Consider the following 25,224-nt stretch of genomic DNA (forward strand, 5'->3'; position numbering starts at 1 on the left):
CCAAAAAATCCCTCATACTTTATGCCTGCACAATAAGTTACACGCACATTCAAAGAAAAATACTAACCTGATGCTATGAGCAATGTAACACTCACAGCATCCAAAGGGATGATGTTACATCTGAGTATGCATCGTCGAAAACAGCTGCATCCCTTGTCTGAGTTGATCATAGCATATCTCACAATCATTTCAGCACTCGACACTGGTCTCTAGTTATCATGGAGAGATCGCTACATAAAATCTATTTCATTTGAATACCAGAATGCATTTGAAGATAAATGGCATAAGTTTAGTGTGGATTCAGACTTGCATTCGAAGAGAAATGGCATAATTCTAGTACAATATTTACAGTGTGCTGTAGTACATAACAGATGGTAACCGGCCGCCACTCTTCCCTACTTCCATTTATGTGCTTCTGGGCATTTATAGAAGCATAATAAAGTTACAGCAGTATTTTCACAGTTCCTGGCATGGCAGTACCACACAATCAATAAGCAATTAATTAGACTAGCAAGTCAGATGCCTCTGTTGTCTGTTGCACTTGGAATAAATATCAGTCAATTCTCAATTCTATGTTCACCATCTAAAATGAAGTAACTTAATGAAGCCTCACTAAATCTTAAAAGATGCATCAGCTTCATTCATATCAGATCCTTTTTTCAAGTGTGATGTTTTTCAAATGTAAAATTTTAATTGAAAATACTTACAGCGCAGGATTTCACTGTCTGGTCACTGGAGTAGCTAAGCAAAACTGTTTCAGTGCTGCCAACAGGAACTTCTTCACAATGTATTAGTTCATCAGCCCTAAAAAATTCACATATAGATTACAAAAAAAGCAGCATTTGCTCAAGCTAGAAGAAGAATTAATATCTGCCAATATATTCTCCTCATCAGCTGACATTTAATCCACTAAATCCATTATGCATGCTAACAATGCTGCCTCAATACATACAAGGGCTGTTCAAAAAGTAAGGGGACTTTTCAAATTGCACAGGCAATGTACATTTGATTATCGATTCTTTTTTTTTTTTTTTTTTTTTTTTTTTTTTTTTTGTTATGTTGGTTTCAAATGTATGGCAAATGCCAATGACGAACCTCATTCTGGATGCCCCAGCACATCAACAACAGATGGTAACATCGAAGCTGTGAAGCAAATCATTATGGAATATCATAAAATTCCAGTAAGAGAAGTTGCTGAGGATGTTAGCATGTCAGTCGGCTTGTGTCATGAAATTTTTTTGGATGTTTTGGGCACAAGATGCGTGTCGGTGAAGTTTGTTCCAAAACTTCTCAATTTTGATGAGAAGAACCATTGCATGAGCATTGTTCAGGAGCTCTTGAATGACATCAAAGGTGATCCTGATTTGCTCAAAAGGGTCATAACTGGTGACAAAACATGGGTTTACAATTATGAAGTAGAAAACACAGCCCAATCGTCCCACTGGAAGGATCCCGGAGAGCCAAGACCAAAAAAACATGCCAAGTTCAATCAAATGTCAAAGTTTTGCTCACTGTTTTTTTCAGTTATGGTAGTGTAGTACATCATGAATTTTTGCCTCAAGGTCGTGTGGTCAATAAGGAGTATTACCTCGACATTATGCGTCGTTTGCAAGAAACAACAGAAAACATCCAGAATTGTGGAAAAACAATTCGTGGCTTTTGCATCACGACAATGCACCTGCTGACTCATCACTGCTCTAGAGAGATTTTTTGGCCGAAAACGACACGCAATCATGCCTCAGCCACCATATTCACCAGATTTGGACCCCTACGACTTTTTCCTGCTTCCAAAATGGAAGAGACCTATGAAAGGACAAAGATTTTCAATTATTGAGGAAATAAAAACTGCATCACTGGAAGTACTCAAGGATGTACCAAAAAGTGCTTATGAGAAGTGCTTTGAGGATTGGAAGAATCATTGGCACAAGTGTATTGTAACTGAGGGGGGGGGGGGGGGGGGGGGGGTTACTTTGAAGGGGACAACATGAATATTGATGAATAAATAAATATTTTTTCATAGAAATGTAAAGTTACCTTACTTTTTGAACACACCTCGCCCAATAATTAACCTCCAAGTTTGTTTTTGTCAATATGAGATCAATCTATTAGTTTTAAACTTTTCAACGTACACACCTTTAACAACCCCTAGAGAAAAAGAAAGGGGCAGGAGGATGACAGAGGGAGGAGAGGGAGAGACAAAGGAAAAGGGAGAAGGAGAGGAGGGTCAGGATGGGAGAATTTGCCGGATTGCGAGTTGATGACAGTGAAGTTTGGGGTAACTAATAGCCGGTGGGATGATCCGAGAGACTGTGCAGCAGTGAAATGCGGGTCCTTCAAATTGTGCTGCAGAGCACGTCCAGTGATCAGGTGCCTCATGTGCCTGAGGCACGCACGGAAGGGAACCTCGGAGTAAGGGTAACAGTTTGAGAACGTAGTACAGTGTGACTCTGACATTATGGAGGTTAGGACAGTGACAGAAGGCAACAACGATGGATTTCGGAGGATCCTGAGCGGCGAGGATCTCATTTTGGGACTCAATTTGAAAAAGTTGTTGTCTCGTTACAGTGAGGCATTCGAGGCTCCAATGGTACTGTGTGATGACAGAGGGGGCAGAGGATAGGGGGTGAAAAAGGGGGGGGGGGCAGTGAAGGGGAAAGTGATAAGGGGGGGGGGGGGGGAGCGCTGATGCTTCTGAGTTTTTGAGTAGTGAGAATTGCATTAAAAAGAAGATGAGACACAACATCTTGAAAGACATGGATTCAAGCAGTTGGGAAGATACCGCATTTCTCAATTTCCAAAAAGCATTTGACTCTGTACCACACCTATGCTTATTATCGCAGGTACGATTGTATCAGATATTGAGCAAAACTGGTGACCAGATTGGGAATTTCTCAGTAAAGAGGACACAGCACTTTATGTTAGATGGAGAGGCGCTGTCAGATGTAGAAATAACTAGAGGTGTGCACCAGGGAAGTGTTTGTGTTGTATATCAATAATCTTGTAGACAATAGCAACCTCACACTTTTCGCAGATGACACAGTTATCTATGACGAAGTATTCAGTGAAAAAAGCTGCACAAATATTCAGTCAGCTCTTAATAAGATTTCAATGGTGCAAAGACTGGGAACTTACTTTAAACTTACAGAAATGTAAAACTGCATACTTCTCTGAACTAAAGAACTACGTATACTGTTACTACAACATCAATGAGTCACAGTTGATGTTGGTGAAATAATGTAAGTGCCCATATGTAAAAATCTGTAGGAATATTAAATCTAATAATCATTTAGGGTCAGTTGTATGTAGAGCTGGTGTCAGACTTTGCATTTCTCTGGAATCCTACACTGAACCAATCATGTAATACAAATACAAACACGTTCAGCCACAATTTTTTCATGTTTCATTAAATTACACGATGGGGTGTGTGTCCATCATCACAGGGTCCAAAATGCATTGCATAATTTAATGAAACATGAAAAAATTGTGATTGAAGGTTTTTTCATTCATAATATCTGGTAATTGTATCCAAGAAAGGCATATCAGTTCTGCTGTTACAATCAATATCTAAATCTACATATGATTAAAAAAGTGTATGCATGCCAAATGTCACAAAAAACTGCATAACCTAGAGCAACACCATTGTTTTATGTGGTGTCACCACCAGACACCACACTTGCTAGGTGGTAGCCTTTAAATCGGCCGCGGTCCGGTAGTATACGTCGGACTCGCGTGTCGCCACTGTCAGTGATTGCAGACTGAGCACCGCCACACGGCAGGTCTAGAGAGACTTCCTAGCACTCGCCCCAGTTGTACAGCCGACTTTGCTAGTGATGGTTCACTGACAATTACGCTCTCATTAGCCGAGACGATAGTTAGCATAGCCTTCAGCTACGTCATTTGCTATGACCTAGCAAGGCGCCATTGTCAATTCCTATTTATCTTGTGATGCATGTACCGTCAGACCGATGTTCACCAATTATGGATTAAAGTTACGTATTCCAGCAGCTACGTACTTTTCTTGCTAGTATGACTCCTTTAACTGTTCCAGACATCACGCCAGCCTGTGTGAGCTTAAACGCGTGCCTTTCGGCTACCCGTCACTGTGGATTGGCTGTCTTGCCAGTCCACAACATTTTACATCGATGGATCGGTGAAGTGTATAGCATCCATTAGAGTTAGCTCTGGACGATCGGCCCAGATGGCATTCAAAGTTCCATCCAGGCATTACCAATATTGCCAAAAGCCAAATGTTCAAATGTGTGTTAAATCTAATGGGACTTAACTGCTAAGGTCATCAGTCCCTAAGCTTACACACTGCTTCACCTGAATTATCCTAAGGACAAACACACACACCCATGCCCGAGGGAGGACTCGAACCTACGCCGGGGCCAGCCGCACAGTCCATGATTGCAGCGCCCTAGACCGCTCGGCTAATTCCGCATGGCTGCCAAAAGCCATTTGGACTGAAGAATGCAGCAGTGACATCCCAGCGTCTACAGAGAGGGTGTTGTCATGTCTATAACTGGGAGAGTTGATGACAAAGTATTTTTCAAGGAAACACAGGTGCACATAACCCACACAAAGGATGTAATCAGATTCAATGAGCCAGGAAAACAATGAGCCTGGAAATATGTCAGTTCTTGTTAAAAGAGGTTTGCTACTGCAGCCATATTATTGGTGAGAATGGGCATGAACTGATTCCTAACTTGTGTAAGCTGTATGAGAATCTCCTACTCCTGAGGTGATAAAGGAGCTGCAGTCCTTAATTTTTCTCAATAATTTACTGTATTGTAAATTCGCAACAATGAACTGATCACTTGCCTGATGCTCACATGTCATTTCCACAGTGTAATACACAAAGGCGAGAGAAGAAAGGGGTGGGTCAGCAGATACACAGTGCACAGTGTGCAACAAACCAGAAAGCACTCTGCCTCTGTTAGCTTGTGAATATAGAATGTGCTTTTTTTTTCCTTTCCTTGTGCTCCATCACTTACAATAGATTACCAAAACAAGACATGAGCTTATAATGCTCTGACACTAAAAAGCCAATTAATTCTACATACAGTCAGTAGTTGAGAAAGACTAAAACACAGGCTGCAGAATCCTTTCAGATCCTGAAGTCTACTCTCTCTCTCATCAATAATAATCTCAAGACAGAAGATAGAGTCATTTCGTGGCAACAGTAAGTGAATGTCGCCAGCCAAACATGAAGAGGAGGAGGATTTACTGTTTGATTGGTTCCAACATATGCACTCATAGCAAATTCTTTCATCTGGCGTAATGCTTCAAGAAAATATTCAAGAACTCATGCAGAAAAAGGGAATTTATGAGGGCTAGCTGTGGGGTTTTCATCAAAGACATAAAGTCGTCAATGCAATCAGTGTCCATGAGGAGGCACATAAATGAGGAAGACGCCAATGAATGGGCATATAAATTGCAATCCAAGATCTCTCATTTGCATCATCAGAGAGATGTGTTTGATATGGATGAAGTTAGCATTTTCTGTAACTTGATATCTGAGAAATTACTACATGTCAAGTGCAATAAATGTCATGGAGTAACATGCAGCAAAGAGAGAGAGAGAGAGAGAGAGAGAGACTGTGGTCTTGTGTCTCAATCCAGATGATTCTGAGAATCTCAAACCATTAGTGACTGGAAGATACAAAAAACCTACATTTCTTTAAAAATATCAACCTATTTTATCTGCAAACCATCATGAGAGTAGCAGTAAAACTTTCATATCTGGCTCCTGAAGGATCAACAACAGGAGCAAGGAAGAGCAATATTTTGCTACCTTAGGACCACTGCTCGGCACATTCCAAGTAGAGATGTTGTCTTCTTAACTGCTAAAGGCTGCCATCAGTGCAACTTAACTACAAGGAACAGTTCCACACTGGAAAGTACTGCATGTTATCCACAACATATCTGCTGTTTGAACATCAACAAAAGTAAAACAAGAATAATGGAATGCAGTCAAATTAAATTAGGTTCAAGTGGCTCTGAGCACTATGGGACTTAACTGCTGAGGTCATCAGTCCCCTAAAACTTAGAACTACTTAAACCTAACTAACCTAAGGACATCACACACATCTATGCCTGAGGCAGGATTCGAACCTGCGACTGTAGCGGTCGCGCGGTTCCAGACTGTAGCGCGTAGAACCGCTCGGCCACTCCGGCCGGCAATTAAATTAGGTGATACTGAGGGAATCAGATTAGGAAATGAGACACTTAAAAGCAATAGATGAGTTTTGTTATCTGGGTAGCAAAATAACTGCTGATGGACAAAGTATAGAGGATATAAAATATAGACTGGCAATGGCAGGAAAAGCATTTCCGAGGAAGAAAAATTTGTTAACATCGAATATAGATTTAACAATATTAGAGAAGGAAAGTTGCTACTCACCATATAGCGGAGTTGCTGAGTCGCGATAGGCACAACAAAAAGATTCACACAATTATAGCTTTTAGCCATTAAGGCCTTTGTCAGCAATAAACACACATACACACATGCACACACATACTCATGCAAACGCAACTTGCACACACGTCTGCAGTCTCAGACAACTGAAACCACACTGCGAGCAGCAGCACCAGTGCGTGATGGGAGTGGCAATTGGGTGGGGTAAGGAGGAAGCTGGAGTGGGGAGGGGGAGGGATAGTATGGTGGGGGTGGCAGATAGTGATGTATTGCAGTTTAGATGGAGGGGAGGAGAGAAGGTGGGGAGGGGAGGGGGTTAAGTAGCGGAAAGGAGAGCAATTAAAAGAAATTAAAAGACTGGGTGTGGCGGTGAAATGATGGCTGTGTAGTGCTGGAATGGGAACAGGGAGGGGACAGGATGGGTGAGGACAGTGACAAACAAAGGTGACTATAATTGTGTGAACCTTTTCTTTTTGTTGTGCCTATCACGACTCAGCATCTCCGCTATATGGTGAGTAGCAACTTTCCTTCTCTAATATTGCTACATTCCATCCTGGATTTTCCATGGTTTGAATATAGATTTAGGTGTTAGGAAGTCTTTTCTGAAGGTATTTGTTTAGAGTGTAGCCATGTATGGAAGTGAAACATGGACGATAAACAGTTTACATAAAAAGAGAATAGAAGCTTTTGAAACGTGGTGCTAAAGAAGAATGCTGAAGATTAAATGGGTTACTCACATAACTAATGATGAAGTACTGCCTAGAACTAGGGAGGCAAGAAATTTGTTGGGGGTTGTTTTCGGAAGGAGACCAGACAGCGAGGTCATCGGTCTCATCTGATTAGGGAAGGATGGGGAAGGAAGTCGGCCGTGCCCTTTCAAAAGAACCATCCCGGCATTTGCCTGGAGCGATTTAGGGAAATCATGGAAAACCTAAATCAGGATGGCCGGACGCGGGATTGAACCGTCGTCCTCCCGAATACAAGTCCAGTGTCTAACCACTGCGCCACCTCGCTCGGTAAGAAATTTGTGACACAACTTGACCAAAGGAAAGGATTGGTTGAGAGGACACATTCTGAGACATCAATGGACCACCAACTTAGTATTGGAGGAAAGTGTGGGAGATAAAAATTGTAGAAGGAGACCAAAAGATGAATACAATAAGCACATTCAGAAAGATGTACATTGCAGTATTTACTTGGAAATGAAGAGGCTCGCACAGGACAGGGTAACATGGAGAGCTGCATCAAAACAGTCTTTGGACTGAATACAACGGAAAACATCAAATAAAAAACTACAAATTCTGTTTTAACAAATATATAAATATTATTACTTTTGTCAATATTGAAATTATCAACTCCATTATTGTCCTGCACACAGTAAAATTGAGCAATAAGTTATTTTCCGTTTGAGTTTCAACTATAATGTTGGAGTTTATATAAAAGCCTCACTCAACAAAAGTATTTCAATACGAGATTATTAAAATGATTCACACAAAATCTCAGAAATTTGAGAGTGGCTTTGAAGATAATTTGATTATACTGACCCAGAACTTGGATAAAATTTTCACTTCTCTTACAAAAGTTCATCTCATCTTAAATATTTTATCTCTACCAATATCCACAAATTCACAAGTGTGACATACTCTGCATTTGAACCCGACATTCTTCCCTTTGATACCAAAACTTAAACAATACAGTCAATCTTGTCTGAACTGCTATGGTTTCAAGCAGGAAATGGCACACATTAATCTGTATTTGAGGGGTGATCTTTCTTGCAGTTGTCTAGTATGCCGACAATGCGCGTTTGCATGCTTGCCTTTACCAACAGTATTTCTTCTTCAGATATACTCTTAATTATTTTTTAGTGCGCTTCTTGTAGCAGAATACAGATTGAACTTTCTTGCTGTAATCAGATTCTTTACATCCTTCAAGTAGACTTTCATTAAAGATGAGTTATTGCTTTTAACCATGCCTACTTCTGCAACTCACTGCATCAAAATATTCATAAGATTATGTACTTCATCATGTAAAAATGGATCCCTTTGGACATTGCTCTGAAAACGGAGTATAATTGGTTCCAATAAAGGTACTATTGAACTAAGGAATGTAAGTTTTTGAGTTTCTTTTTTTCTTTGACACCATCAGAAGCAATTCTGAAACTTTTGATTTCTTTATCTCAGTAACATAAGTTCAAATACATTTAAGAATTTACACAGCTTTTTCAGCTGTGCTGAAATTTTCAACTCCTCTTATTCCAGAAACTGACATAGGAAGAACTGCAGATACAGTCATCTCAGTATACTGTGGCATCCATGTAGGTGAACTATGAAATAAATAATGAGGCATTCTTAAAAATGACACACTTTCCCAGTTATTCTGGGTATGCCTGCTTTAAAAGGGCTGTGTACCAGTCTGTAGACCATCAAAATATTTTTACAGTTCATTGTTAAAGCGATTTAATGGTTTTAAAATCACTCGCCCTTCCACACAACACTTTTTACATGTTTGAGCAAATCATTTGCCCTTGTACACTAAAAACTGGAATCAAATTAAAATATTGTTATTAATGATTTATCATGGTCCCAAAGTCATTCATTTGGGTCTTTTGAGGCACAACATTCAAGCTTTCATGAAATTCAAGTACACTCAGTTGACATTTGTCAACGACAGTAAGAATTACGTCTGAGATGTGGTGCCAAGTCTTATAACACCGTAATGAAGTTTTGATATTTACAATTGCATTTTCTTAGCAATTTGACTATCTGGATGTAATGAAGAGCACGTACAAAGACAAGTAATTTTTATTATTTAAATTTTACAATGAGGATGCCTTTTTCGTCCATTCCCTTTCAGCTGAAGCTACAACAATCTACCAGTTTATGCCAGAATAGGCCAAATCGTCACCAGCAAAGCCGCCTTGCCAGTCAAATCACATCATCAAATCAGCTAACTTGTGAGACTGAGGGCTCTTGAATCCTCAACCAAAACATATCGCTCTCATGTTCTGAGCAACCGCCTAGAGCAGATATTAAGCTCCTTAGTTCCTTCACCTCTGAATTTTCCATTCTTCTTCTCTGAGATAGGGGTTATGTATGCATGAGCTGTGCTTGGTTGTGTGTATGTGTGTGTGTTTTCTTTTCTTTTCTTTTCTGAAGAAGGTTTTGGCCAAAATCTAAGTGTGTAACAGTCTTTTCATTGTGCCTGTCTGAAACTCAACATGTCATCTTAATGGTGAACAGCAAACTATTCTTTACAATGTAATTGGTAATGTAATGTAAATGGATAGACAATATCTACTCACCAAGTGGCAGCTGGGGAACACACACACAAAAGGATTTAACTTTTACAAGCTTTCGGAGCCAGTGGCTCCTTCTGGCTGAAGCGTTGAAGGGGAAGGAACAGGCGTGAAGCAAAAGGACTGGAGAGGTTTAGGGAAAGGGGTACAGTTCAGAAAAGTCAGAGAGAACACCAAGTCAGGGAAGACTTATTGGAGAGAATGAGAAGGACTGCTGGGGACTGTACTGGATAAGATCTCAAAACCTGAGAGCTTAATGGTGGTAAACAAAGTAATATGCAAGACAGAGATTACTGCTGAAACACTGTGTATGAGTTAATACGAGTGGAAAGCTAAGTGGATTGTGTGTAACAGTGGCGGCAGGGGGACAGCAAAAAACAGACAGATCAGAGAATGAAAGATGTAGAAAACTAAAACGAAAGGAAGAAAGTAGTAGTTACTGTGAAAAATGCTGAGACTGAAGAACTTAATGTAAATTAAGGCCAGGTGAGTAGCAAGAGCCAAGAACATGTTGCAGCACTAGTACCCACCTGGGGTTTCTGAGAAGCTGGTGTCTTAGGAAAGAATCCAGATGGCACTTGGGCACTTGTGCTGAAACAGGCACCAAGGTCATGTAAAGCATACTCTGCAAAAGAATGTTGTGTTCCCGGTATACGCAATCTGCCTATGCCCTTTCATCCTAAGACATAACTTGGTAGGAGTCACACTGATGTGAAAGGCCAAACAGTGTTTACCTAACAGCTGGTTTATGATGTGTCGTTTCACAGATGGCTCTTCCTTTGATAGTACATGTTTTTCCAGTTACAGGGCTGGTACAGGTGGTGATGGGGTGGTGCATAGGGCAAGTCTTGCAGTGGGGATGGTCACAGGCATAGGAGCCATAGAGTATGGAGATGGGTGCAGAAGGAGCACAGGGTCTGCAAGGACATTGAGGAGAACAGGAGGGTGGCAAAAAGCTACTCGAGGGGTGGTGGACAAAATGTCAGACAGAGTGGACGTCTTTTCAGGGCATCATTTTAGGAAGTCATGGCCTTGTCAAAACAGCTCATTAATACATTCAAAACCAGGATGATACTGAGTGACAAGTGGTGTGCACCGAAGTTGTTTTTTGGAGGGATCACCAGTATCCAGACTGGAAGTGATGACCTGGGAAATCTGTTTTTGAACTAGGCTGGTGGAGTAATTATGTATAGTGGACACGGAGGTGGGAATGGTGGTGTATTGCTGTAAAGACACTGCATCCAAACAAATACATTTGCCTCGAATGCCAAGGCTGTATGGGACAATGTCTGACATGGAAAGGACGGCAACTGTCAAAACCTAAGTACTGTTGTTTGATAGTAAGTTTAATGTGAACAGAAGTGCCTGGCTGGCATTTAGTGAGGATGAGATCAACAGCAAGGAAAGTGGCATGGGAGAAAGTATTTACAGATTTCAGGAATTTTATATGGTCAGCCTCACCACGAGACCATAGGGCAGAGATGTCATCAAACGTTCTAAATCAAACCACGAGCTGAAGGCTCCCAGGAGTCCCCTCCAGGTGACCCATGAAAAGCTTGGCACAGGACGGAACCATTGTGGTTCCATGGCCCGTACCTCTCATCTCATTGTAGTCCCTCTCAAAGCTGAAGTATAAAGTTGATTAAAGTGAGCAGGAAGGATGTCATAGGTTTGGAATCAGGTGGGTGCTAACTGAGGAAATGTTCAGCATCAAACAGACCATGAATGTGGAGGATGTTGGTATAGAGGGAGATGGCGTCAAAGGTGACAAGCAAGGTGTGTGGTGGGAGTGGGACAGGTACACATTTCAGACGATTTAGGAAATGGTTGGTGTCTTTAATATAAGAGGTAAGTCTCTGTACTATGGGTTGCAGGTGTTGATCAACTAAGGCAAATATAAGTTCATTGGGTGCTTTGAAGCCATCAACTACAGGACAGCCAGGACGATTGGCTTTTTGGATCCTAGGAAGAAGGTAAATAGTGGGGGTGCATGGTTTGGGTGAGGTAAGAAGTTCTATGGATTCAAGTGTTAGTCCTTGTAAGAGACCTAAGGTGTTAAAGAGGGACTGCAGGTCTGTCTGAATCACAGGCATGGGATCTTGATGGCAGATGCTTGTATGTAGAGATGTCAGACAACTGGCATATACCTTCACTAACATACTCCTGTTGATCAAGCACCACACTGGGTAGATCATTTGTCTGCTGGGAGGATAATGATGTGATCTATTCTTTACTAGTCTCTAAACTATTTTTTACATAATTTTTTTGTTCATCCAACCTGGACATTCCACTATTTGTTTTTATGAGGAGATATTTTCGTAGTGGATGCATTAAGAAAAAATGAAATTTTAGATGGTAAACAGACACATGGGAAGCACAGTTTACCTCATATGTGTATGACGGTAGAGGGAGAATCTAGATAATTTTGGAAGCAGAGATTTTGAAATTGCCCACCGTACCATTCCTATAGATGACCTACGCCTGAGATACAGGCAGGATTTCCCCATTACATCCAATGCCGGGATGTTATTCCAACACTGAAGAGCCTCAGTAATAGTGACAACCTAAGAAGGGGAAAATAAGCTGAAGATGTGAACTGAAGTTTGTGTTAGGGAGGGAGGGAGGGCACTGGACTAGGGTAGTCCATGCACGTATGTTAGCTATAGTGCTTTGGTGGTGTACTGGTTAGGATTTCTGCCTAATAAGCAAGGAGATCCAGAGTCTAATCCTGGCATGGCACAAATTTTAATTCATTATTTCAGCTTCCATCATTATCGTAGATAAAGATGAGACTCAAATGTCTCAATGAAAATTTAATCAGATCCATAGTTATGATTCTCTCAAGGAATTCTCATTCGTGCAATCCAAAAGCTATTCACAGATTGTGAGATGAAGGTCTTTCTGGTTTTGACTCATGAGCCATGGGATGAACTTGGCGGCAACACAATGCATTCCAAAATGCTGTGTCAGGATTTCATGACATGATCCAAATTAAATGTTACATTCTTCTGCAATCTCTGTCAGCCAGTCTTCAATTGGCACACAATTTCGATGACATTCCTGGCATGAGCATCACGGACAGACATTGAAGAGGAAGGGTGTCCTGAACGGGGTAATCTTTAATTTCCATTTGGCCATTTTTAAACTGTGTGGACCATTTGTACAACTGCATATGGCTTAATCACTCATCACCGTAGGCTTCCTCCATCATTTGGTGTCTCTCTGTAAAGGTTTTCTCGAGTTTCATGTAAAATTTACTGCACACGCATCGCCCCTCTAACTTTTCCACCTAGAAGTTCGCAGACTGTGCAACATGGAACACTCCGTACTACTCAGTACAGCACTGAACAATAACAAACAGACTACAACACTGAAATTTTGAAATTTCTGATAATTATACAGACTATCCTACAATGTGAGGATGTCAACCGCATTTCTCTTCAACATGTCAAAGGTACGAAATTACAAATGCTCCAGAATTTTCTGGCCAGTACTCGTATGATAACAGTACGTGCAGAAAACTGAGAAATGTGCTAATTTGTGTTAGTGATGCTAAGCTAAATGTGAAATCACAAAGTTGCAGTTTCAAGCAATCACAGGTGCATTATTGGCATCACATGATTTCGGCAGATGGTGCATGACCAGATCCACAGTTACTGGATCAATTTTCCAGTGATGAAGAACATTAAATGACTGCAATCATACAACAGATTAACAAATTACTAATGACGTTTTATGGAAAACTATGCAACCACCACGAAACACCTCGCAAACTTACTAGAGAAGAGAATTCCTTTTGTCTGGACAGCAGATTGTGAGAATGCTATATTAAAATTGAAAGAAATTCTTACAAGTTCACATGTCTTGACTTATCCAGGTTTTGTGCTAGCTCTTGTCTTGTCGTGTAGCTGTTGTAGTGGTTGGCTGCATTTTGAGTCAACAAAAACCAACGGGTTATGCATCACATCAGTTGAATGAAGCTGAACAAAACTACAGCACTATGGAAAAGGCATTTCTAGCACTTGTTTTGGGCACCATTACTTTCAATGTTGCCTATACAGATGACAGTTCAAATTAATTACAGATCATGTGGCTTTAAAATGGCTTTTGTGGTTATAAAATCCCAGGCGCAGACTTTTTAGATGGGTCTTAAAACTTTGTGAGTGTGACTACATAGTCAAACACAAGTTTGGCCAGTTAAATCAGAATGCAGGTGCCTTGCGTAGTAGGCAGGTGGACAATGTGCTTATTGAGGAATTAAAAAGGGTACAAGAATCCGATATTGAGTGTAAGAAATAGGCTACCTTGCTGGATTTTGTTGCAGGAGACAACATTTCATACAAGAAAACACGTCTTGGAGAATGGAGACTAGAGTCAAAGGCTATCCATAAGTGCATACTACAACAATGTCAGAATAGCATTACAGGAGTGTCATAATGGGAAAAGCACTACGGCAGCACACATCATGGCCCATTACTGGTGGCCACAACAAAAGAATGAAGTCAAAAATTACATTCAAAATTTTCTCCTGAGCATAAGAGTTCAACAAACAAGACCGCATATACCTCTTCAAACTTTGCCTGAGGAAATAAGACCTTTTCAAATCATATCACTCGATGTAGTTCGACCATTCCCAATAATGCCCTAAAATAAGAGATATGTTTTATCTACCACTGACCATTTCTCTCTCTTATTATGATACCTATTGAAGACATGACTGCTGAGACAGTTGCGAAAGTGTTCATCAATCATTTAGTACTACCATTTGAAAGTACACATACTTTATAACAGACCATGGAGCAAACTTTATGTCCAATCTTATGGTGCAGGTATGCCAACTACTTCAAATAAAGAAGTGGAGAACTATGCCATTTCACCCTCAGAGTAATGGTAGGGTTGGACACATTCATAAAACAGATGTCATAATGTTGTCTTATGATGTGAAAAGCTCACACTCAGATTGGGGCAGACTACTGCCATTTGTAATTTCGACATACAATGGCAGGATACACGAAGTAACAGTGTTGAGTCTTTTTGAGGTTGTTTACAGGTGCAAAACATGCTCTCTGTGGTGTCACTGCCAGACATCACACTTGCTAGGTGGTAGCTTTAAATCGGCCGCGGTCCATTAGTACATGTCGGACCCGCGTGTCGCCACTGTCAGTGATCACAGACCGAGCGCCACCACACGGCAGGTCTCGAGAGACTTACTAGCACTCGCCCCAGTTGTACGGACGACGAAGCCTTTCTCTCATTTGCCGAGAGATAGTTAGAATAGCCTTCAGCTAAGTTAATGGCTACGGCCTAGCAAGGCGCCATTAACCATTTCTAGAGAGAGTCTCACTTGTATCATCGCTTAGGCCGTAAAGGTGTTCCGTTCGTCTGGACGACGGAATGCGAACGCGCCTTTCGCCAATTGAAATCGGCGTTGCTTTCTAATACTTGCCTTATGCCATTCGATCCCCAGAAGCCCCTTTTGTTGATGGTAGATGCATCGGATTTCGGGGTCGGTGCTGTGCTTGCGCACAAAGATGGTTCACATGATCGCCCTATTGCCTTTGCATCCAAATTGCTCTCGTCAGCGCAAAGAAATTATTCACAGATCGAGAAAGAAGCTTTGGCTCTCGTGTTTGGTGTTACAAAGTTTCACGATTTCTTGTATGGTCGTCACTTTACCATCATCACAGACCACAAACCTTTGACATCGCTTTTTCATCCGAACAAGCCTGTACCTCCACGTACAGTGCAGAAATTTATTCGCTGGTCTATTTTCCTCTCGCAGTACCGCTACGATATCTTGTATCGGTCCACTGCTAAGCACGGAAACGCCGATGCGTTGTCCCGTTTGCCTGTTGCTGAGGATAGAGCATTCGATTCTTCTGAACTTGCTTGCATGTTCATTGATTCGGAAACCGATGATGTGGTCGAATTGTTTCCGATTGATTTTCGTCATGTAGCTACAGCCACAGCTGCTGACCCTGTCCTTGCTACGGTTTTGCGTTTTGTTGCTACACAATGGCCCTTGTCAAAGTCACGGATAGAGGATCCGTTGGTTCGCAGATTTTTTGTTCACAAGGAGAGACTTTTTGTTCAACGTGGTGTTTTGTTGTTGCGTTCTGATAATGATCAGTCCAGAGTCGTGGTCCCACGTTCATTACAGTCCTCTGTCTTAAAGCTTCTTCACCAAGGACATTGGGGTATAGTGCGAATGAAACAACTTGCTCATCAACACTGTACTTGGTTCAGAATCGTTGCTGCAATTACGCGTATGTGCTCTTCTTGCATGGCGTGTGCCGCACAACAATCCGCACCTCCGCAGAAATTCTTTGCATGGCCGAAAGCCACGTCCCCTTGGCAACGCTTGCACATCGATTTTGCTGGTCCATTCTGGAATGCTCGATGGTTGGTTGTGGTCGATTCTTTCAGTAATTTCCCTTTTGTTGTCCGGATGTCTTCCACGACGTCATCTGCCACCATCCAAGCGTTATCCGCTATCTTTTGCATTGAAGGTCTTCCACAGACTATTGTTTCCGACAATGGCCCACAATTCATGTCCGCAGAATTTCAGTCATTCTGCAAGGCCAATGGTATTCAACATCTGACGTCCGCGCCGTTTTCGCCTCAGTCAAATGGTGCCGCTGAACGATTGGTCCGGACTTTCAAGTCACAGATGTTGAAGTTCAAAGAGTCGCATTCTCGGGAGGACGCGTTGTTGCTCTTTTTGTCTTCGTATCGCTCTCAGCCCCGAGATGGTCGCTCGCTGGCTGAGTTGCTCCACGGTCGTCCTCATCGAACCTTGATGTCTTTGCTGCTTCCGCCACATCAGGTTCCTGTGCAGCGGCAGCCACCTGCTTTTGCTCCAGGCGACGTTGTATAGTATCGCAACTATCGCGGTTCACGGCGTTGGCTCGCAGGGCGCATTCTTCGCTGCCTCGGCCGCGCTATGTATATGGTTGTGGGGGCCTCTGGTGAGGTGCGTCGGCATCTCAATCAGCTGCGCCTCTGTCGTCGCACGGGTTCTGCCGCTCCCCGTCTGCTTTCAGCGACGGTGCCGTCCGGTCAGCGCCCTGGGGACCCATCTACTGGCTCGCCTCATCCCCAGGTGTTACCGACGCTGCCTTCCATTTTGCCCCATGGCGACGCGCTGCCGCCGCCTGTTCTCCCGCCGATGCCGCCCGCAGTGGACGCGTCGCTGCAGCCGCCAAGCGCCTCCCTGGGTCACACGCCGCCGATCGCTTCCCGTGACCAGATGTCCTACGCCATGGACCTCTTGCCCGCTTCGGACCACTTGGCGTCTTCGCGCGTCGGGTATCCCGACGCGATGGAGGTCGACACTTCGGCCCCTCCTGTCTCTCTACGGGCGCATACACCGCATGTTGGCGTGCACCGTGGACTAGGTTTTCAGGCGTTTCCTAGCTCCCCTCGGATCGAATGGCCGGGTGCGGGTGGCACAGCCTCGCCTGTTGTTAGGCTCCCCACCTCATCGCATACGCCAGACACCACACTTGCTAGGTGGTAGCTTTAAATCGGCCGTGGTCCATTAGTACATGTCGGACCCGCGTGTCGCCACTGTCAGTGATCGCAGACCGACCGCCACCACACGGCAGGTCTCGAGAGACTTACTAGCACTCGCCCCAGTTGTACGGACAACGAAGCCTTTCTCTCATTTGCCGAGAGATAGTTAGAATAGCCTTCAGCTAAGTTAATGGCTACGACCTAGCAAGGTGCCATTAACCATTTCTAGAGAGAGTCTCACTTGTATCATCAAGAACACTGTATACAAATGATGGATTAAAGTTAAGTATTCCAGAAGCTACGTACTTTTCTTTATCGCATTCATTACGTATCCTGTTTCAGACCTCACACATCCTGCGTGAGCTTATAGCGTGCATTTCGGTCTCCTCAAGAGACACTGTGTCGGCACTTCTGTCGACACATCAATCTCTGTTCAAGATAGAAAAGTTGCTAGATGAATAAATTCCAGTGAAGCACCTGGCTAAAAGTTTAAAGCTTATTTTGAAGAGAGTTCAGCAATACACTGCAGCTGTGAGTTCGAGGCAACAGCTCTGAAGCCTAAAGACTGCTACGATGCCGCTATACCAAGTAGGAGATTATATAATGATATGACAAACCACTATGAAACAGGACAGAACTATGAAATTTACATAACCCTGGGATGGGCCATTTCAGATACTGTTTCATGTCACCTGTCAGTGCTGAATTACAGCTTGCCGATACGAAGATTTTAGTTCATTTTAATCATTTAACCAAGTAAAAAGGTAGTGATATATCATCTCCTGCTATGGATCCACCAAAACTGAGAAAGAAATATGAAGCTTATAAGCCAATGTGCACTAAATTGTTACACAGCAACTGAAGAGTTCATAAAAAAAAATGGTTCAAATGGCTCTGAGCACTATGGAACTTAACATCTATGGTCATCAGTCCCCTAGAACTTAGAACTGCTTAAACCTAACTAACCTAAGAACTTCACACAACACCCAGTCATCACGAGGCAGAGAAAATCCCTGACCCCGCCGGGAATCGAACCCAGGAACCCGGGCGTGGGAAGCGAGAACGCTACCGCACGAGCACGAGCTGCGGACGAAGAGTTCATATTGCTACAATTCACATTCCATCCATCTGTACAATCTATGGTCTAGGGAGTGACAACAAATTTTATCATAACTCTTGGGTGGAAGGAGAGTTAGTATTTTCTATATCAGGAAAGTTGTTGATTCTGTTGTGTTTTCATCTTACTCAGGCCCTGGAAATAGAACAGGTTGCTTAAGTGTTGCATTTGTCCCATTCTTGTAAAGTTTCCTCCATGCCTTACTGTTTTTTTAATATGTTAGCTTATTATCACTATAACATGTAGAACACTACTTCCCCATTGGAGTGTTGCTAAGGACAATATCTTGTCTGTTATGGACACCTGGACTTCTTAAAACAATGCCCGCCACACAGCTGATACCTTTTGTCTACTGCGTGCAACTGTGTTCGAATGTGGTTGTTCCTTGGATCCAGACGACTAGCAAGTGCTGTGGTACTAATGCATCAATACTTTTACATTCACATATAACACGCCCTCCACTGTCCCCATATTAACTGGTTCGCTACATAGCTTTTTCCACTGTATGGTATCGTGAAGTTATGTTGAAAGTTTATGGAATTTAAAAACTTGTGTTACAAAGGTGCAGATCACATGCCATCACTGTGGAGAAGTCTGCCACATTGTGTTTAAGGGAGCTGCAGAAATAAGGTACCACTCTATGCTGAACCGAACCACCTTCTGGTGAACAGCTGTTGAATAAGCGCAATCCGGCACTGCTCCATGTGCCTCGTCTCTCAGTAGGCATTGGCCATGCAATTCAGTGTCTACCGTGGAGTCTGTTACTGGCTGGAACATACGGAAGACAGTTTCTCATACACAACAAATTCAACTGAACTCCAAATTAGCTGGTTGAATTAACACAAACTTCCTTCCACAGCATAAGAATCAGCCAGTTATACACTGTCCCATGCCCCATTCAGGTTTCAACTGTGCGCTCAAATCAGAACTTCACTGCCCACACACCGAGCAAAGCTATATAATAACAGACTTCAATTGAAAGCATACTTTGGGACCTGAATTTCTGTTCTCTGCACAGTTGAAAGAAACTTTGAATGCTACTATTGAATCATTTCTGTTACTCATCCCAGAATTTAACTTCTCTCTCAGTGCATGACCTACCTTACAGTTCTTCCAGATAGTAACAACACTGAACTGTTCAAGTCCTTGGATTAGTTGACGGCACAAGAGCACCAACAAATTTCACTAGATTGAGCAGTTACCTACATTATGATATTTTACCATGTTTTACTTAAAATAACTGCTTCTACAGTGACACCTGTCCTGCTTGCTATTCTAATACTGGGCATGACTATTGAAGTTTCACACATAATTTATGAAGCAGAACATATACTGTCACTCCAGCTGACAATGTGCCTTTGCCAAGTTCCAGTGCAAAGAAAAATGATGATTTATTCTATTACAATCACAAACTGTAATTTTTAATCTCACTCAGGATGGTTTTCTTTAATTAAATTGTTGTTTTGTATTTGTCTTATGAATTGCTTACTTTTGTGACTTTCAAACTGTAGTCTCTTATTACTGTGCTTATTTGTTTATTTAATATTGTTTTATTGCCATGGGCTATTTTCACAATCTTTCTATTCAGTTTAAGTGAAATTCAAATGCAATCACCTAAATTTTTACAATCACCTAAATTTGGGTCAAAGGAATCACCATTCAGGTGCTTCTTGTACATGATTTATTATTTGTTTATTAGATGCATCAACGCAATGAGAAGTGTCAAATTTGGCAGTTGTCAGTTTATACTTAATTTCATACATCATTCTGGTTGATGATCAGAAAGATTTAATCAAGTATTGACTTGGTGCCTTCCACACATTAATATATTTTCAGTTTTGCAACTTTTCTTTCGTCAATTAAATAGTTTCAATGTTACTTGAAGCACGTAAGCAGTGGTGCTAATTAACTCAAAATAAATTTTACTTAAATTGCTTGAACCCTTCCTGAGGACAGTTAAAACAAATTGTTAGTTTCAAAACTTCTGTTCTATGACTTCGATCTGTATTACCATCAGGGTGGCAAAAAACTGGTGCCACCCTGGTGGTTACTTAGTCACCAGAAAGGTGTTGGACAGTGCATGCTCATGCCTCTTTTCTTTTCTTTTCTTTAAAAAGAGAGAGAGAGAGAGAGAGAGAGAGAGAGAGAGAGAGAGAGAGAGAGAAAGAAGAAGAAGAAGAAAGAAAGAAAGAAACTGACTGCAGTCTGATGAGGAGGACTTTCAATGTCACATAGCCCATGTTCTATTAAAAATCACATTGGGTCCATTACCTCTTCTAACAATGCTAGAAATCAATCATTAACTTCCTTTATTAACTAAAGAAAAGACCAACATGTAAAAATGTAATGATAATTTTCACATTATATCCTAATCCTTGTCGTACAAATGTTTCAGTTGCTTGTGCTCTTCAAAGCTCTCTCTGAAACTAGCATCAGCTACTTTCATAACACCAGCACAGTCATAGTCGTGTGTTAACATCTGTAGTCCCCATATGTAACAATTAAACACATTCCAAGATTTGAATTGTTAAATGAGATTAAAGACTGCATTGTTAAACGAAAATCAAATAATCTTACCCCCCTAGATTGTAAAATTCCCCAGAGGCAAATTTTTTCACGTAGAAGGGAGATGTACAAGACACCGCAAAGGTCCTGCACATTAGTAATTTTAATTATTTAAATTTTACAAACACAAATTTCCATTCATCACCTTTTGGCTGATGTGACAACAATTGATCATCAGCAAAGCCGCATTACCAATCAAATAAGATTGCAGCATCATCTGACTTTTGAGACTAAGAACTCTCAGAGCCACAACTAAAAAACATCGCCCTCTTCTGTTCTGAGCCACCGCCTACAGCAGACACTAAATGGTTTAGTTCCTTCAGCTTTAAAGTTTCCCTTCTTCTTCAAGGGATTGATAACCATGCAGTTTAATCCCTTTAATACACAAATAAACCAACCAACCTTGTTCTTTAAAATGGATCTGGGACTACTGGAGTTCACTTATCTCATCCACCTGCCAATCCTCACCATGTAATTCCTTTTAGCGAATAAGCTGATACAGGTTCCTTTTTCTAAATCTGAGTACTGTATATTAATTGGAAGCCCACGCTGTTTTCCAGTCCTGACTATACCTCTGACGAGGTGCACAGGAATAAAGCTACACAGTCAGCAGAGTTCCACATGACTCCTGATGGTGCACAAACACCACAAAATTTCAACTTGTGTAAAGCCATCTATAGTAAAGACAATTGCACTGTGCAGTTCCATCAGATTGTTCTGTGGCTTCGAATACATTGTTGTGTTTTATACCGGAACTCCTAATAAAAATGATAATTAATCCATATTGGTTAGTAAGTAACACACATTTAATACGTATAAATAGTATTTCAAACTAAAAATTGTTTATAATATGTTGTTGTTGTTGCTGTTGTTGTCTTCAGTCCTGAGACTGGTTTGATGCAGCTCTCCATGCTACTCTATCCTGTACAAGCTTCTTCATCTCCCAGTACTTACTGCAACCTACATTGTTCTGAAACTGCTTAGTGTATTCATCTCTTGGTCTCCCTCTACGATTTTTACCCTCCACGCTGCCCTCCAATGCTAAATTTGTGATCCCTTGATGCCTCAGAACACGTTCTTCCAACCGGTCCCTTCTTCTTGTCAAGTTGTGCCACAAACTCCTCTTCTCCCCAATTCTATTCAATACCTCCACATTAGTTATGTGATCCACCCATCTAATCTTCAGCATTCTTCTGTAGCACCACATTTCGAAAGCCTCCATTCTCTTCTTGTCCAAACTATTTATCGTCCATGTTTCACTTCCATACATGGCTACACCCCATACAAATACTTTCAGAAACGACTTCCTGACACTTAAATCTATACTCGATGTTAACAAATTTCTCTTCTTCAGAAACACTTTCCTTGCCATTGACAGTCTACATTTTATATCCTCTCTACTTTGACCATCATCATAGCAAAACTCCTTTACTACTTTAAGTGTCTCATTTCCTAATCTAATTCCATCAGCATCACCCGACTTAGTTCAACTACATTCCATTATCCTCGTTTTGCTTTTGTTGATGTTCATCTTATATCCTCCTTTCAAGACACTGTCCATTCCATTCAACTGCTCTTCCAAGTCCTTTGCTGTCTCTGACAGAATTACAATGTCATCGGCGAACCTCAAAGTTTTTATTTCTTCTCAATGAATTTTAATACCTACTCCGAATTTTTCCTTTGTTTCCTTTACTGCTTGCTCAATATACAGATTGAATAACATCGGGGACAGGCTACAACCCTGTCTCACTCCCTTCCCAACCGCTGCTTCCCTTTCATGCCCCTCGACTCTTATAACTGCCATCTGGTTTCTGTACAAATTGTAAATAGCCTTTCGCTCCCTGTATTTTACCCCTGCCACCTTCAGAATTTGAAAGAGAGTATTCCAGTTAACGTTGTCAAAAGCTTTCTTTAAGTCTACAAATGCTAGAAACGTAGGTTTGTCTTTTCTTAATCTTTCTTCTAAGATAAGTCGTAAGGTTAGTATTGCCTCATGTGTTCCAACATTTCTGCGGAATCCAAATTGATCTTTGCCAAGGTCGGCTTCTACCAGTTTTTCCATTCGTCTGTAAAGAATTCGCGTTAGTATTTTGCAGCTGTGACTTATTGAACTGATAGTTCGGTAGTTTTCACATGTGTTAACACCTGCTTTCTTTGGGATTGGAATTATTATATTCTTCTTGAAGTCTGAGGGTATTTCGCCTGTCTCATACATGTTGCTCACCAGATGGTAGAGTTTTGTCAAGACTGGCTCTCCCAAGGCCATCAGTAGTTCCAATGGAATGTTGTCTACTCCCGGGGTGTTGTTTCGACTCAGGTCTTTCAGTGCTCTGTCAAACTCTTCACACAGTATCATATCTCCCATTTCATCTTCATCTACATCCTCTTTCATTTCCATAATATTGTCCTCAAGTACATCGCCCTTGTATAAACCCTCTATATACTCCTTCCACCTTTCTGCTTTCCCTTCTTTGCTTAGAACTGGGTTGCCATCTGAGCTCTTGATATTCATACAAGTGGCTCTCTTTTCTCCAAAGGTCTCTTTAATTTTCCTGTAGGCAGTATCTATCTCACCCCTAGTGAGATAAGCCTCTACATCCTTACATTTGCCCTCTATCCATCCCTGCTTAGCCATTTTGCACTTCCTATCGATCTCAAATTTGAGACATTTGTATTCCCTTTTGCCTGCTTCATTTACTGCATTTTTATATTTCCTCCTTTCATCAGATAAATTCAATATTTCTTCTGTTACCCAAGGACTTCTACTAGCCCTCGTCTTTTTACCTACTTGATCCTCTGCTGCCTTCACTACTTCATCCCTCAGAGCTACCCATTCTTCTTCTACTGTATTTCTTTCCCTCATTCCTGTCAATTGCTCCCTTATGCTCTCCCTGAAACTCTGTACAACATCTAGTTCTTTCAGTTTATCCAGGTCCCATCTCCTTGAATTCCCACCTTTTTGCAGTTTCTTCAGTTTTAATCTGCAGTTCATAACCAATAGATTGTGTTCAGAGTCCACATCTGCCCCTGGAAATGTCTTACAATTTAAAACCTGGTTCCTAAATCTCTGTCTTACCATTATTTAATCTATCTGATACCTTCTAGTATCTCCAGGATTCTTCCATGTATACAACCTTCTTTTATGAGTCTTGAACCAAGTGTTAGCTATGATTAAGTTATGCTCCGTGCAAAATTCCACCAGACGGCTTCCTCTTTCATTTCTCTCCCCCAATCCATATTCACTCACTATGTTTCCTTCTCTCCCTTTTCCTACTCTCGAATTCCAGTCACCCATGACTATTAAATTTTCATCTCCCTTCACTACCTGAATAATTTCTTTTATCTCATCATACATTTCATCAATTTCTTCAATATCTGCAGAGCTAGTTGGCATATAAACTTGTACTACTGTAGTAGGCGTGGGTTTCGTGTCTATCTTGGCCACAATAATCCGTTCACTATGCTGTTTGTAGTAGCTTACCCGCACTCCTATTTTTTTATTCATTATTAAACCTACTCCTGCATTACCCCTATTTGATTTTGTATTTATAACCCTGTATTCACCTGACCAAAAGTCTTGTTCCTGCTGCCACCGAACTTCACTAATTCCCATTATATCTAACTTCAACCTATCCATTTCCCTTTTTAAATTTTCTAACCTACCTGCCCGATTAAAGGATCTGACATTCCATGCCCCGATCCGTAGAACACCAGTTTTCTTTCTCCTGATAACGACGTCCTCCTGAGTTTATAATATAATTTTCTCAAAACAGGGATGAAATTACAACTTCCTTCCAAAAAAAAAACTGCTGCGCAACCAGATCTTGCCATTTTCCATTTCTTTCCAAGCCAGGATCTAACCCTTTTCATCACATATTTTAAGACGGAAACTGAGGTTTTCGTTACGTACTATTGAGAAAAACCTTGTTCGCGTAATGGGACTCACGTGATTCTCAAGTCTCAACTCGTGTGATATCTGAACTTGCTTTTGGCTGGCATGACTGACCACACAGATGCTGAAAATCATTTTTGCCTATATTACAACACTACCACCAGTCACACCAGTTTCAAGTTGCAAATTGCCTAACAGCTTCCAGGGGCAACATAAATTTTAATTTCAGCATTTAATATAATTGCTGACCAAATTTAAAAATTTAAAATGCTGTTTTAATCTACTTATTAAGAGAGATAATCTTATGTTAAGTGTTTACCACAGTAAGTGAAGTATTAATGTTAGAAAATGGGCATGTACCGAGGCGGTGTAACACGAGGCTTGTAAATTACCCAGACTATATTCATCCAGTATTATAGAAT

The 25,224-nt window shown here is 41.4% G+C and overlaps 1 protein-coding gene across 2 annotated transcripts in view; it reads right to left on the bottom strand.

The window, feature by feature from the left end:
* Positions 1-25,224, bottom strand: part of LOC124797969 (zinc finger protein 184-like) — a 362,232-nt gene that overhangs the window by 188,378 nt on the left and 148,630 nt on the right. For both annotated transcript variants that reach the window (XM_047261138.1, XM_047261137.1), the window contains exon 7: positions 708-804. In XM_047261138.1, the coding sequence (XP_047117094.1) occupies positions 708-804 (97 nt within the window). The remainder of the gene's footprint in view (positions 1-707; positions 805-25,224) is intronic.

This window comes from Schistocerca piceifrons, chromosome 5 (genome assembly GCF_021461385.2).
Source record: "Schistocerca piceifrons isolate TAMUIC-IGC-003096 chromosome 5, iqSchPice1.1, whole genome shotgun sequence".
Taxonomy (NCBI): domain Eukaryota; kingdom Metazoa; phylum Arthropoda; class Insecta; order Orthoptera; family Acrididae; genus Schistocerca; species Schistocerca piceifrons.